The sequence below is a fragment of the Scyliorhinus canicula genome, chromosome 11, assembly GCF_902713615.1.
Source record: "Scyliorhinus canicula chromosome 11, sScyCan1.1, whole genome shotgun sequence".
Taxonomy (NCBI): Eukaryota; Metazoa; Chordata; class Chondrichthyes; order Carcharhiniformes; family Scyliorhinidae; genus Scyliorhinus; species Scyliorhinus canicula.
In genome coordinates, this window is record NC_052156.1 from 3,685,627 (window position 1) to 3,699,380 (window position 13,754).

Below are 13,754 nucleotides of genomic sequence, written 5' to 3' on the forward strand. Positions count from 1 at the left end.
TGGCAGCCGGTGACTAGTGGTGTGTCTCAGGGGTCTGTGCTGGGACCACAACTTTTCACAATATACATTAATGATCTGGATGAAGGAACTGAAGGCATTGTTGCTAAGTTTGCAAATGACACAAAGATCCGTAGAGGGACAGATAGTATTGAGGAAGCAGGGGGGCTGCAGAAGGATTTGGACAAGCTAGGAGAGTAGGCAATGCAGTGGCAGATGAAATACAATGTGGAAAAGTGTGAGGTTGTGCACTTTGGAAGGAGGAATGGAGGCATAGAGGCTTTGGAAATCTGAAACACAACAGGACTTGCAAGTCCAAGTTCAGGATTCTCTTAAGGTCAACCTGCAGGTTCAGTCGGCAGTCAGGAAGGCAAATACACTGTTAGCATTCGTGTCGAGAGGGCTAGAATATGCTGTGAGAGCTTGCTGCTGGGTTTCCGACATTACAACAGCAAGCACCGTCAGCGTTCTCACGGAGGCCAACGTCCTCGGCCTCGAAACACCGGCCACGCTCGGTCAGGTCCACCGGGGAGGGGGACGTCCTCGGCATCGAAACACCGGCCACGCTCGGTCAGGTCCACCGGGGAGGGGGACGTCCTCGGCATCGAAACACCGGCCACGCTCGGTCAGGTCCACCAGGGAGGGGGACGTCCTCGGCATCGAAACACCGGCCACGCTCGGTCAGGTCCACCGGGGAGGGGGGGCACATCGCCCACCTGTCCAACACCTGAGACAAGCACTCTACTCAGTGCTTCGACACGGCAAGCGGGTCACCGGAGGGAAGCGGAAACACTTCAAGGACACCCTCAAAGCCTCCGTGAAGAAGGAGCAGCATCCCCACCCCCACCTTGCCCAAAATCGCCCAAAGTGAAGGAAAAGAATTTGGGAAGGTGCTAAACGCCCCAAGCTCGTTGCCAAAAGATAGCTGAAGGCAGGATTGACAGCGAAAGGAGCGCTTAGCAATCCAGGCACCCCACTCACTCCGCCACCCACCCACCTACCCACTCCTCCAACCCACCCCACCGCCCCGCCACCCACCAACCCCACCGCCCGCCCACCCGCTCCGCCACCCACCCCATCACCCACTCCACCTACCACCCCAACGCCCCGCCACACACCCACCAACCCACCCACTCTGCCAACCACCCCACCGCCCCGCCACCCACCCACCTACCCACTCCTCCAACCCACCCCACCGCCCCGCCACCCACCCACCCCACTGCCCACCCACCAACCACACCGCCCACCCACTCACTGCCAACCACCCCACCACCCACCCACCTACCCACCCACTCTGCCAACCACCCCACCGCCCCGCCACCCACCAACCCCACCGCCCGCCCACCACGGGCCACCCACCCACTCCACCAACCACCCCAACGCCCCGCCACACACCCACCAACCTCACCGCCCACCCACCCGCTCCGCCAACCACCGTCTGTCCCACCTGTGACAGAGACTGTAGATTACTGGGGGTGAACCATGGGCTCTCCTACAAAATGGAGCCATGGGATCGTCCATGGCTACCTTGCAGACAGATAGGGCCTCGATTTAACACCTAACCCAAAAGACGGACCTCTGACAGTGCAGCACTCCCTCAGTACTGACCCTCTGACAGTGCGGCACTCCCTCAGTACTGACCCTCTGACAGTGCAGCACTCCCTCAGTACTGACCCTCTGACAGTGTGGCACTCCCTCAGTGCTGACCCACTGACAGTGTGGCACTCCCTCAGTACTGACCCTCTGACAGTGCGGCTCCCTCAGTGCTGACCCACTGACAGTGCGGCACTCCCTCAGTACTGACCCCCTGACAGTGTGGCACTCCCTCAGTGCTGACCCACTGACAGTGTGGCACTCCCTCAGTGCTGACCCACTGACAGTGTGGCACTCCCTCAGTACTGACCCTCTGACAGTGCGGCACTCCCTCAGTACTGACCCTCTGACAGTGCGGCACTCCCTCAGTACTGACCCTCTGACAGTGTGGCGCTCCCTCAGTACTGACCCTCTGACAGTGTGGCACTCCCTCAGTGCTGACCCACTGACAGTGTGGCACTCCCTCAGTACTGACCCTCTGACAGTGCGGCTCCCTCAGTGCTGACCCACTGACAGTGCGGCACTCCCTCAGTACTGACCCCCTGACAGTGTGGCACTCCCTCAGTGCTGACCCACTGACAGTGTGGCACTCCCTCAGTGCTGACCCACTGACAGTGTGGCGCTCCCTCAGTACTGACCCTCTGACAGTGCGGCACTCCCCCTGTGCTGCACCAGGAATGTAAATCGGGATTATGGCTTCAGTTCTGTGTAGGAAGACTCAAATCCACAAACCACAGAGCTACGGGTGTCATGGGCCTATTCCAGACAGAATGAAAGGTGATAATCTCCACAATCAGCACGAGGCTCAGCTCTCAATCCGGATCAGGTATGGATAGGAGCGGAGGAAATAATAAAACTTTGCTGCCATCTTGTGGCCAGCAATATGCTACAGTGCACCCATATTTAAAATTACTTACTTTAGTTATTGAACCAATGAGACCACATTCTGAAAAATCAGAGAACAAACAACTATTTTTGATGAGAGGTCACAGATCTGAAACATTGGGGGTGATTTAATGCTGCGTTGCACTTAAGCGAGTGCGTGACAATGCCGTTAAATCGTGGGAGAGATCAAAACGGAGAACCTCGCCACGCGCTGATCTGTTTCTGATCGAACCTTTCAGAGAATTTACAGTGCAGAAGGAGGCCATTTGGCCCATCGAGTCTACACCGGCTCTTGGAAAGAGCACCCTACCTAAATGCACACCTCCACCCTCTCCCCGTAACCCAGCAACCCCATCTAACCCAAGGGCAATTTATCGTGGCCAACCCACCTAACCTGCACATCTTTGGACTGTGGGAGGAAACCGGGGCACCCGGAGGAAACCCACGCACACACGGGGAGGATGTGCAGACTCCGCACAGACAGTGACCCAGCGGGGAACCGAACCTGGGACCCTGGTGCTGTGAAGCCACAGTGCTAACCACTGTGCTGCACATCTCGGTCCCGCTGGTAAAATCAGGTTCCGCCATGGCGTGACTAGAAACGAATAATCATCACTTAGCCCAGTCTCATAACAATTAACAGGAGCGGCCCGCAATCTAACACCTCCCCAGTAGTTTAGAACTCCTTTTTAAAAATGTGAAGCTGGTGGATGGTCCGCTGCAGGCACACAAGGAGGTGAGCAGCCGTCTGCGCCGGGGCAATGGGCCCGGGAGCTGCTGCCCCAGTGCTTGACGGGGTGGGGAGTCACCGGGGCCAGCCTCCCTCCAGGGAGGAGGGGGGGATGCGGAGCAGGGTGGGGGGCGTGTGTCTCTGCACTGCGGGGCAACCAAGCCAACCCCTGTACTGTGGGGTCACGTTCTGGGGCAACACCAGCCCCAGCCACCTACCCCACTGACCATCCAGAACTCCCACTGACCGCAGAGGCCTCTGGTCACACGGCTGAACCTGTTACTGATTGCGGATTGACCATCGCAGTAAAGTCAGCGCACATCACACATCCCATGGATTCCAGTGGGTGTACGGGCCATACAGCATGTGGGAATCATTACCCAGCACCCTGATCAGAGCCTGATGCCTGGACACTGCGGGGGGACTGGAGGGTCAGGGGTGGAAGATATTGCGCGGGACGATATCTTAGACCCCACGGAACTTGCCCTCGTGGTGCTACTGCAAGGTCAGGCAGCCAGACACCAGGGACTAAAAGCAGTGGCCCTTCTGCAGGACCCCGCCCCACACCCCGAGAACCCAAAATCTCCCTCTACGCTGTCCCCATCAAACACTCCCAGGACAGGTACAGCACGGGGTTATATACAGAGTAAAGCTCCCTCTATACTGTCCCCATCAAACACTCCCAGGACAGGGACAGCACGGGGTTAAATACAGAGTAAAGCTCCCTCTACATTGTCTCCATCAAACACTCCCAGGACAGGTACGGCACGGGGTTAGATACAGAGTAAAGCTCCCTCTATACTGTCCCCATCAAACACTCCCAGGAAAGGTACAGCACGGGGTTAAATACAGAGTAAAGCTCCCTCTACATTGTCTCCATCAAACACTCCCAGGACAGGTACGGCACGGGGTTAGATACAGAGTAAAGCTCCCTCTACACTGACCCCATCAAACACTCCCAGGACAGGTACGGCACGGGGTTAGATACAGAGTAAAGCTCCCTCTACACTGTCCCCATCAAACACTCCCAGGACAGGTACAGCACGGGGTTAGATACAGAGTAAAGCTCCCTCCACACTGTCCCCATCAAACACTCCCAGGACAGGTACAGCACGGGGTTAGATACAGAGTAAAGCTCCCTCTACACTGTCCCCATCAAACACTCCCAGGACAGGTACAGCACGGGGTTAGATACAGAGTAAAGCTCCCTCTACACTGTCCCCATCAAACACTCCCAGGACAGGTACAGCACGGGGTTAGATACAGAGTAAAGCTCCCTCTACACTGTCCCCATCAAACACTCCCAGGACAGGTACAGCACGGGGTTAGATACAGAGTAAAGCTCCCTCTACACTGTCCCCATCAAACACCCAGGAGAAATGGCCTCCTTCTCTGTAGTAAGATTCTCCGAAGGTGTGAGCTGGGATGAGGACAATGATGAGCCCACAAACAATAATGACCATAATCGGTTGTTAGTTTTACAATATTGGACATTGAGGATAACGACGTCGCTCACATCAACATTGGATCGTTTACTTACAATAGTCTTGCAAATAAGGCAGATGAGTTGAGGGTGTTGATTAAGACATGGGAGTATGGTATCATTGCTCTCACAGAAACATGGTTGAGGGAGGGGCAGGACTGGCAGCTCAATATTCCAGGGAAAAGAATCTTCAGGTGAGGGGGGGCATGGCGGATGTCAAAGAGGAGGTGGTGTTACAATATTGATCAAGGAGTCAATTACTGCAGGAAGGAGGGATGATATCTCACAAGGATCCACAAATGAGGCCATATGGGTAGAGTTTAGAAACAAAAAGGAGGCAATCATATTGCTGGGACTGTCCCAGAGACCGCTAAACAGTCAAGAAGAGATAGTGGGCAGATATGGAGGCAAATCTCAGGGAAACCACAGAATCCCGACAGTGCAGAAGGAGGCCATTCAGCCCATCGAGTCTGCACCGGCCCTTGCTCCGATAGAGCATCCTACCCAGGCCCAATCCCCCACCCCATCCCCATAACCCCACCTAACCATTGGTTAAGTTAGCATGGCCAATCCACCTAACCTGCACATATTTGGAAAGTGGGGGGAAACCCACGCAGATACTGGGAGAACGTGCAGACCCCGTATAGATAGTGACCCAAGGCCGGAATTGAGCCGGGGTCCCTGGAGCTTTGAGGGCAAGAATAATAGGGTAATAATATTAGGGACTTTCAACTTTCCCCGATATTAACTGGGTGTTCCACAGGGACCAGTGCTGGGTCCCTTGTTGTTTGCAGTGTACATTAATGATCTGGATGTGAGTGTGGGAGGTATGATCAGTAAGTTCCCAGATGACACAAAAATTGATGATGTGGTAAATAGAGAGGAAGACAGCCTTAGATTACAGGACGATATAGACGGGCTGGTTAGACGGGCAGAACGGGGGCAAATAGAATTTAACCCTGAAAAGTGTGAGGTGAAGCATTTTGGGAAGATTAACAAGATAAGGGAATACAGAATGAATGGTTGGACCCTAGGAAGTAGAGGAGCAGAGGGATCTTGGTGTGCATGTCGATAGGTCCCTGAATACAGCAGGACAGGTAGACAAGGTGGTTAAGATGGGCTATGGGATACTTGCCTTTATTAGCTGAGGAATAGAACACAAGAGCAGGGAGGATATGATGGAGCTGTATAAAACACTGGCTCAGTTAGAGCTGCAGTACTGTGTGCAGCTCTGGTCTCCTCGTTATAGGAACTGGAGAGGGTGCAGAGGAGATTCACCAGGATGTTGCCTGGGCTGGAGCGTCTCAGCTATGAAGAGACGCTGGCTAGGCTGGGGTTGTTTTCCCTGGAGCAGAGATGGGGAGACCTAATTGATGCGCATACAATTCTGAGGGATGTAGATAGGGTGGATAAGAAGGGAATCTTCCCCTTAGTGGAGGGGTCAATAACCAGGGGACATAGATTTAAGGTCAGGGACAGGAGATTTGAGGAAAAACCTTTTGACCTAGAGGGTGGTTGAAATCTCACTGCTTGAAAGGGTGGAGGAGACGGGAACCTTCACAATATTTAAGAAGTATTTAGTTGAGGTTCTGAAATGTCATAACATAGAAGGCTACTTACAAAGTGCTAGAAAATGGGATTAGAGTTAATTGGTGCTTGATGGCACGTGGATGGGCTGAAGGGCCTTTTTCGGTGCTGTAAAACTCTATGACCAGGACCCGTTGGCCAAGGAACGGGTGTTCATTTATGTAGCAACTTTGATGTAGTCAAACGCCTCAAAGTGCTCCACGGGAGTGTAAATTAGACAAGATCTGACAGTAAGCCATGTGAGGCGTATTAGGATAGGTGTTCAGAAGTTTGGCTAAAGAAGTGGGTTAAAAGTACATCCTTAAAGGAGGACAGAGAGGTTTAGAGAGGGAGTTCTCGAGCTCAGGAACCTAGGCAGCTGAAGGCACAGCCGCCAATGGTGGAGTGAAGGGGGTGGAGGGATCTAGTCTGGGATACAGAACGGACTGACTGATTGGCCACTGCTAGAGCTCACAGAGATCCTGTTATAGACAGCCACTCAAACACAAACACTCACCATGGTCTTCGTAAGGGTCATTGGGATCGTCTGCTATTAATTCAGCACTGCTGGGAGCCTCATGGTCTTCCTTAGTGACGAAAATGACCTTGTCTTTGCCTGAAAGACATCAATTAAACACATTGAATCACAGAATTTACAGTGCAGGAGGCCATTTGGCCCATTGAGTCTGCACCGGCTCTTGGAAAGAGCACCCTACCCAAGATCAACACCTCCACCCTATCCCCATAATCCAGTAACCCCCACCCAACACTAAGGGCAATTTTGGACACTAAAGGGCAATTTAGCACGGCCAATCCACCCAACCTGCACATCTTTGGACTGTGGGAGGAAACCGGAGCACCCGGAGGAAACCCACGCAGACACGGGGAGAACGTGCAGACTCTGCACAGACAGTGACCCAAGCTGGGAATCGAACCTGGGACACTGAACTGTGAAGCAATTGTGCTAACCACTGTGCTACAGTGCTGCCCAATATCCCACATTGTGGAATATAAAGGTATTCTCAGTGACCATGACCATGAAACTATCAATGACTGTCACCGGAGAATACCATCTGGTTCACTAATACCATTCGGGGAAGGAAATCTGCCGTGCTTAGCTGGTCTGGCCTACATGTTCCAGACTCGTAGCTGCTCTTGAGGCAATTAGGTAATGTGCAACAAATTGGCCTGGTCAGGAACATCCAATCTCAGGAATGAAAAAGAAAACTCTCTATAGTTTTGGTTTCATAGAACCATAGAATTTACAGTGCAGAAGGAGGCCATTCGGCCCATCAAGTCTGCACCACCCCTTGGAAAGAGCACCCTACCCAAGCCCACACCTTAACCCTATCCCCTTAACCCAATAAGCCTACCCCACCTTTATGGATACTAAGGGATATTTATCATGGCCAATCCACCTAACCTGCACATCTTTGGACTGTGGGAGGAAATCGGAGCACCCGGAGGGAACCCACGCAGACACGGGGAGGATGTGCAGACTCCGCACAGACAGTGACCCAAGCCGGGAATCGAACCTGGGACCCTGACGCTGTGAGGCAACAGCGCTAACCACTGCGCTGCCCATTTTATAGTTGGAGGAAAAAAAATCACAAAATTATTGATCACCCTCCTTAGAGAAGATTAATGGGAGGTTTCATAGATGTGTTCAAACTAGAGGGTTTTGACCGAGTAATTAAAGAGAAAGTTTCCAGTAGCAGAAAGTTCGGTAACCAGAGGGACACAGATTTGAGATCATTGACTGAAATTCCGGAGGGGAATGAAGACTTTTGTTTTTCCGAGCAGTGAGTTTCTGATGATGGGGAATGCACTGCCTGGAAGGACAGTGGATTCAATCCTAACCTTCAAGATGAAAAACTTCAGCAACACGTCCCTCTTTTCAGTAAGGTAGAGGAGAAAAGAGACCCAACTCTGACCCTTGGGTACTCCTACTCCTAACCCTATTCTCAGCTTTACCCCTCAATGGGTGGCACATTCTCTCGCCTCCGGGTCAGGATGCTGTGTGTTCATGTCCCACTCCGGGGATCTGGGCCCACAATCCAGGCCGACACTCCTAATGCAGTCCTGAGGGTCATAGGTGTCGCGTTTTGGGTGAGATGTTGAACGGAGGCCCTTCCGCCCTCTCAGGTGGGCGCGAAGTCGCCCATGGTCATGATTTCACAGTTCAAGAGTTCGTTCCAGTACTCTGGCCAAAGTTTATCGCTCAACCAATGCCACCGAATCAGATGATCTGGTCAAGATCACATTACTATGTGTGGGAGCTTGCTGTGCACACATTGCATATCTTGTTTCCTGCTGTGGCGAACCCCGAGGTTGTGCACGGTGCTAAAGAAATGCAAGTCTTGGCTTTAATCCATACAGAGCTTCCCAGTAGAGCCAGCTTCCACATTGCTGGAGGAGGTGCTGGCGACAGGGGGACTGGAGGAGGGGGTAATGTCGGCGGTTTACGAGCCTATTTTGGAGGAGGAGAGGGCGCTGCTAGAAGGGATCAAGGCAAAGTGGGAGAAAGAGTTGGGAGAGGATATGGAGGAGGGGGTCTGGTGTGAGGTGTTCCAGAGAGTGAACGCCTCCACCTCGTGCGTGAGGATGGAGCTGACACAGCTGAAGGTGGTGTACAGAGCACACCTCACAAGGGCGAGGATGAGCTAGCTCTTTGAGGGGGTAGATGTGTGTGAGCGTTGGTTGGGGACCCCGCTAATCACATTCATATGTTTTAGTCCTGTCCAAAGCTGGAGGATTACTGGAAAGTGGTGTTTCGGGTAACCTCTAAAGTGGACCCGGGCCCTCGGGAGGCCATATTCGGGGTGTCTGATCAGCCAGGGTTGGAAACTGGTGCGGAGGCAGATGCTGTCGCCTTTGCCTCATTGATCGCCCGAAGCCGGATCCTGTTAAGGTGGAGATCAACCTCTCCACCCTGTACCCTGGCGTGGCGGGGGGAACCTGCTGGGATTCCTGACGCTTGAAAAGGTCAAATTGAACTGAGGGGAAGGATGGAGGGGTTCTACAATTCATGGTCGTTATTTATTATGCACCTTCAAGAACTGGATCACATCGAACGTTAGGGGGTGGGAGGGTTGGGGGGGGGCTGTATGTGTTAATGGTGACTATGGGTGATTCCTGATTCCTTTTTGTCATTTGTTTATGTTAACATGCGGGCTGATGTTTGGGGTTTGGTGGGAGGATGGGATCGTTGTTATTGATATGGGGATTGACATTACATTCGTGACTGATTATTGTTTATTGTTGGGTGTAAATTTGTGAGAAAATGTGAAAAAGGAGAATAAAAAATATTTTTTTTAAAAGTCTTTCATCCAACGAATGCCAGTTTATCCGAACACTTTAGTTCCTGTCCTTGAACCAACTTGCCAATGAAACTTGCTGCTCTGATCCAGTCTGGGCCTATACGTGGCTCCAGTCCCACATCCACATGGGTGCCTCATAACCCTAGGCTTGCGAAGATGGCCAACGGAGCCTTGCAAAACCTCTTGGGAGAGTGGAAATGCAAGACCTCCCTCCACTATCTCCTGGGGCCAATTCGGGACAGGCATTAAATACCGGCCCTGTCAGGATTGCCCACATCCTGAAAAAGATTTTCAAAAGCACCCTTCACATCTCCGAAATCTCCTATCTGTAATCTTGTAATAAACTTCCACTGGGACATGTATAGAGCAGACAGGCACTCACCCACTGTATCTCCTTTATCTGTCAAATCAGACAACTGTTCAAAAACCTCTATTAAATTGATAGTATAGGATCCTGCAGCAGCGAAGGTTATTCAGCCTATTCTGAGAGTGACAGTTCATCATCTAATTTAGACCCACACACCTTGCTCTTTCTCCATAACCCTGCATTCCTCAAACCTTACTGAAAACAGGTTTGTGTCGCTGAAGTTTTTCATTCTGCACCCATCCAGGACAAACACAAGAATGTCAAATTTCAACAATTACAGCAATCGATACTGCAGGAGGAAAGGGTGCGGATTGGTTGGCAAGTCGACTTTGGCTGCGGCGTTGCCATGGGGAAAACAATGGGAATTATAGGCTCCCAATTATTTTTTTAAAAGGCGCAAGGTTTGAACATATCCCTTTTGTTTACAGAGAATGGGTCCCTGTGATTGAGAGTATGCTGCTTCGAGCAAGTATAAATGAGCCACGTTATGAGCCCGACAGATTACCTTAAACTGGTTGTTAGTGTAGCAATTAGCACACTCAGGGTTGTTCAGAGAGTGCTGCCCAATCACAGAATCACATCTAACAGAAGGCATTTTGTTTGAGGTTTTGCAAGCCCAGGTTACATAGAAACATAGAAAATAGAAGCAGGAGACGACCATTCGGCCCTGCTCCTCCATTCATTATGATCATCAAGTTCAATATCCTGATCCCCCCTTCCATATCTCTTAATCCATTTAGCCCCAAGAGCTATACCCAATTGGTTCTTGAAATCACACAATACTTTGACCTCAACTACTTTCTGTGGAAGCGAATTCCACAGATTCACCACTTTCTGGGTGAAAAGATTTCTCCTCACCTCAGTCCCAAAAGGTTTACCCCTTCCCTCAAACTATGACCCCTAGTTCTGGACTCCCCCACCATTGGGAACATTCTTTCTGAACCTACCCTGTCTAATCCTGTTAGAATTTTGTAAGTTTCTATGAGATCCCCTCTCACTCTTCTAAACTCCAATGAATATAATCCGAACCGAGTTAGTCTCCCCTCATATGACAGTCCCACCACCCCAAGAATCAGTCTGGTGAACCTTCGCTGCACTTCCTCCATAGCAAGAACATCCTTCCTCAGATAAGGACACCAGAACTGCACACAAAACTCCAGGTGTGGCCTCACCAATGCCCTATACAATTGCAGTAAAGCACCCCTATTCCTATACTCAAATCCTCTCGCTATGAAGGCCAACATACCATTTGCCTTCTTTACTGCCGGCTGTACCTGCGCACTTACTTTCAGCGACTGATGCACGAGGACACCAAGGCCTCGCCGAGTATCCACCTCTCTCAATTTACTCCCATTCAAATAATAATCTGCCTTCCTATTTTTGATACCAAAGGTAAATAATCTTTATCGTCACAAGTAGCCTTATATTAACACTGCAGTGAAGTTACTGTGAAAAGCCCCTAGTCGCCACATTCTCAGCTGGTACGGGAATTGAACCCGCGCTGCTGGCCGTTTTCTGCATCACATACCAGCTGTCTAGCCTACTGAGCTAAACCAGCCCCAGCAGATAGCCTCACATTTATCCACATTATACTGCATCTGCCATGCATGTGCCCACTCACTCAGCCTGTCCAAACCCCGCTGAAGTATCTCTGCATCCTCCTCACAGCTCACCCTCCCATCCAACTTTGTATCATCTGCAAATTTGGAGATAATAAATCATGAATATATAATGTGAACAGTTGGGGTCCCAGCACAGATCCCTGTGGTAACCCACTAGTCACTGCCTGCCAATCAGAAAAAGGCCCATTTATCCCAACTTTCTGCTTCCTGTCTGCTAACCAGCTTTCTATCCATCACAAAACATTACCCGTAGCCCCTTGTGCTTTAACTTTACACAGTAATCTGCTATGTGAGACCTTGTCAAAAACCTTCTGAAAGTCTAGTTTGAGATAGATAGGACAGGCACTAGCAGCCTGTTAGTGGAAAATAGCATTTGAGTAGCTACAGCATAGTAGCAGAATGAAATGGTTCGTTTAACCTGTTGATCAAATTTTTGAGATACTTTGCCTTTCCAGGGTATTATGAGGTTGATCGGGCACTTTTCTGGTCCAAACGTGGCAGCCATTGGCCGGTTTGCGTGATACACAGCAGGCAATGATCTGATCAGGTTGGTCCTACTCTCCATTGAGCTTGCAAGGTGAGGAAATGGCTAGGGCCCTATTTACAAGATTGCTGATCAGGCCAATCTTAAAGCATGTGGAGCTTAAAGCAAGGTCGGCTTGCAGCAGGGAGCAGAGAACCCATTCACTCAACTAGCACTTTGAGAAAAGGGTATGTTTGAGTGCGGGATGGAGCATGTAAAAGACCGTGAACGTATTATCATCACCACATCGGAAACATGCTTGGAAGAGGAGGTTAGGTCCATCACTCAATCAAAAATGCACCAAGCTGATGTTTCATTGTGCCCTATTTTATCACTGACTGGTTCGGTGGAGCACGAATTAGCCAAATAGTTGAGTAAATTATTACAGCCAGTTATTAGTGAGTTTCCCACGTACATGGTGAAGGATGACTTCACCAAGACTAGATGTGGCCTCCATATCAAGTTCCTGTTCGATATGGCGATCTTGCATACGAACGTGCCGCCAAACTAAGCCACTGCCATTGCCTTAATCAAATCAATATAGAGACATGGCCATGCAGAGAGAGAGGGAGAGAGGGAGAGAGGGACAGACAGAGAGACACAGAGAGAGGGAGAGACACAGAGAGAGGGAGAGACACAGAGAGAGGGAGAGACACAGAGAGAGGGAGAGACACAGAGAGAGGGAGAGACACAGAGAGAGGGAGAGACACAGAGAGAGGGAGAGACACAGAGAGAGGGAGAGACACAGAGAGAGGGAGAGACACAGAGAGAGGGAGAGACACAGAGAGAGGGAGAGACACAGAGAGAGGGAGAGACACAGAGAGAGGGAGAGACACAGAGAGAGGGAGAGACACAGAGAGAGGGAGAGACACAGAGAGAGGGAGAGACACAGAGAGAGGGAGAGACACAGAGAGAGGGAGAGACACAGAGAGAGGGAGAGACACAGAGAGAGGGAGAGACACAGAGAGAGGGAGAGACACAGAGAGAGGGAGACACACAGAGAGAGGGAGACACAGAGAGAGGGAGAGACACACAGAGAGAGAGAGACACACAGAGAGAGAGACACACAGAGAGAGAGAGACACACAGAGAGAGAGAGAGACACACAGAGAGAGAGAGAGACACACAGAGAGAGAGAGACACACAGAGAGAGAGAGAGACCACAGAGATAGAGACACAGAGAGAGAGAGAGAGAGAGAGAGACACGCAGAGAGAGACACAGAGAGAGAGCACACAGAGAGAGAGACACAGAGAGAGAGACACACAGAGAGAGTGACACACAGAGAGAGTGACACACAGAGAGAGTGACACACAGAGAGAGAGACACACAGAGAGAGTGACACACAGAGAGAGTGACACACAGAGAGAGAGACACACAGAGAGAGAGACACACAGAGAGAGTGACACACACAGAGAGAGAGACACACAGAGAGAGAGACACACAGAGAGAGAGACACACACAGAGAGAGACACACAGAGAGAGAGACACACAGAGAGAGAGACACACAGAGAGAGAGACACACAGAGAGAGAGAGACACACAGAGAGAGAGACACACAGAGAGAGAGACACACAGAGAGAGAGACACACAGAGAGAGGGACACACAGAGAGAGAGACACACAGAGAGAGAGAGACACACAGAGAGAGAGACACACAGAGAGAGGACGCA

The 13,754-nt window shown here is 50.9% G+C and overlaps 1 protein-coding gene across 1 annotated transcript in view; it reads right to left on the reverse strand.

The window, feature by feature from the left end:
- The window catches only part of LOC119973721 (mitochondrial intermembrane space import and assembly protein 40-like), a 39,316-nt gene that overhangs the window by 25,347 nt on the left and 215 nt on the right, over positions 1-13,754 (reverse strand). The window contains exon 2 of the mRNA XM_038812125.1: positions 6,772-6,870. Within this exon, the coding sequence (XP_038668053.1) occupies positions 6,772-6,870 (99 nt within the window). The remainder of the gene's footprint in view (positions 1-6,771; positions 6,871-13,754) is intronic.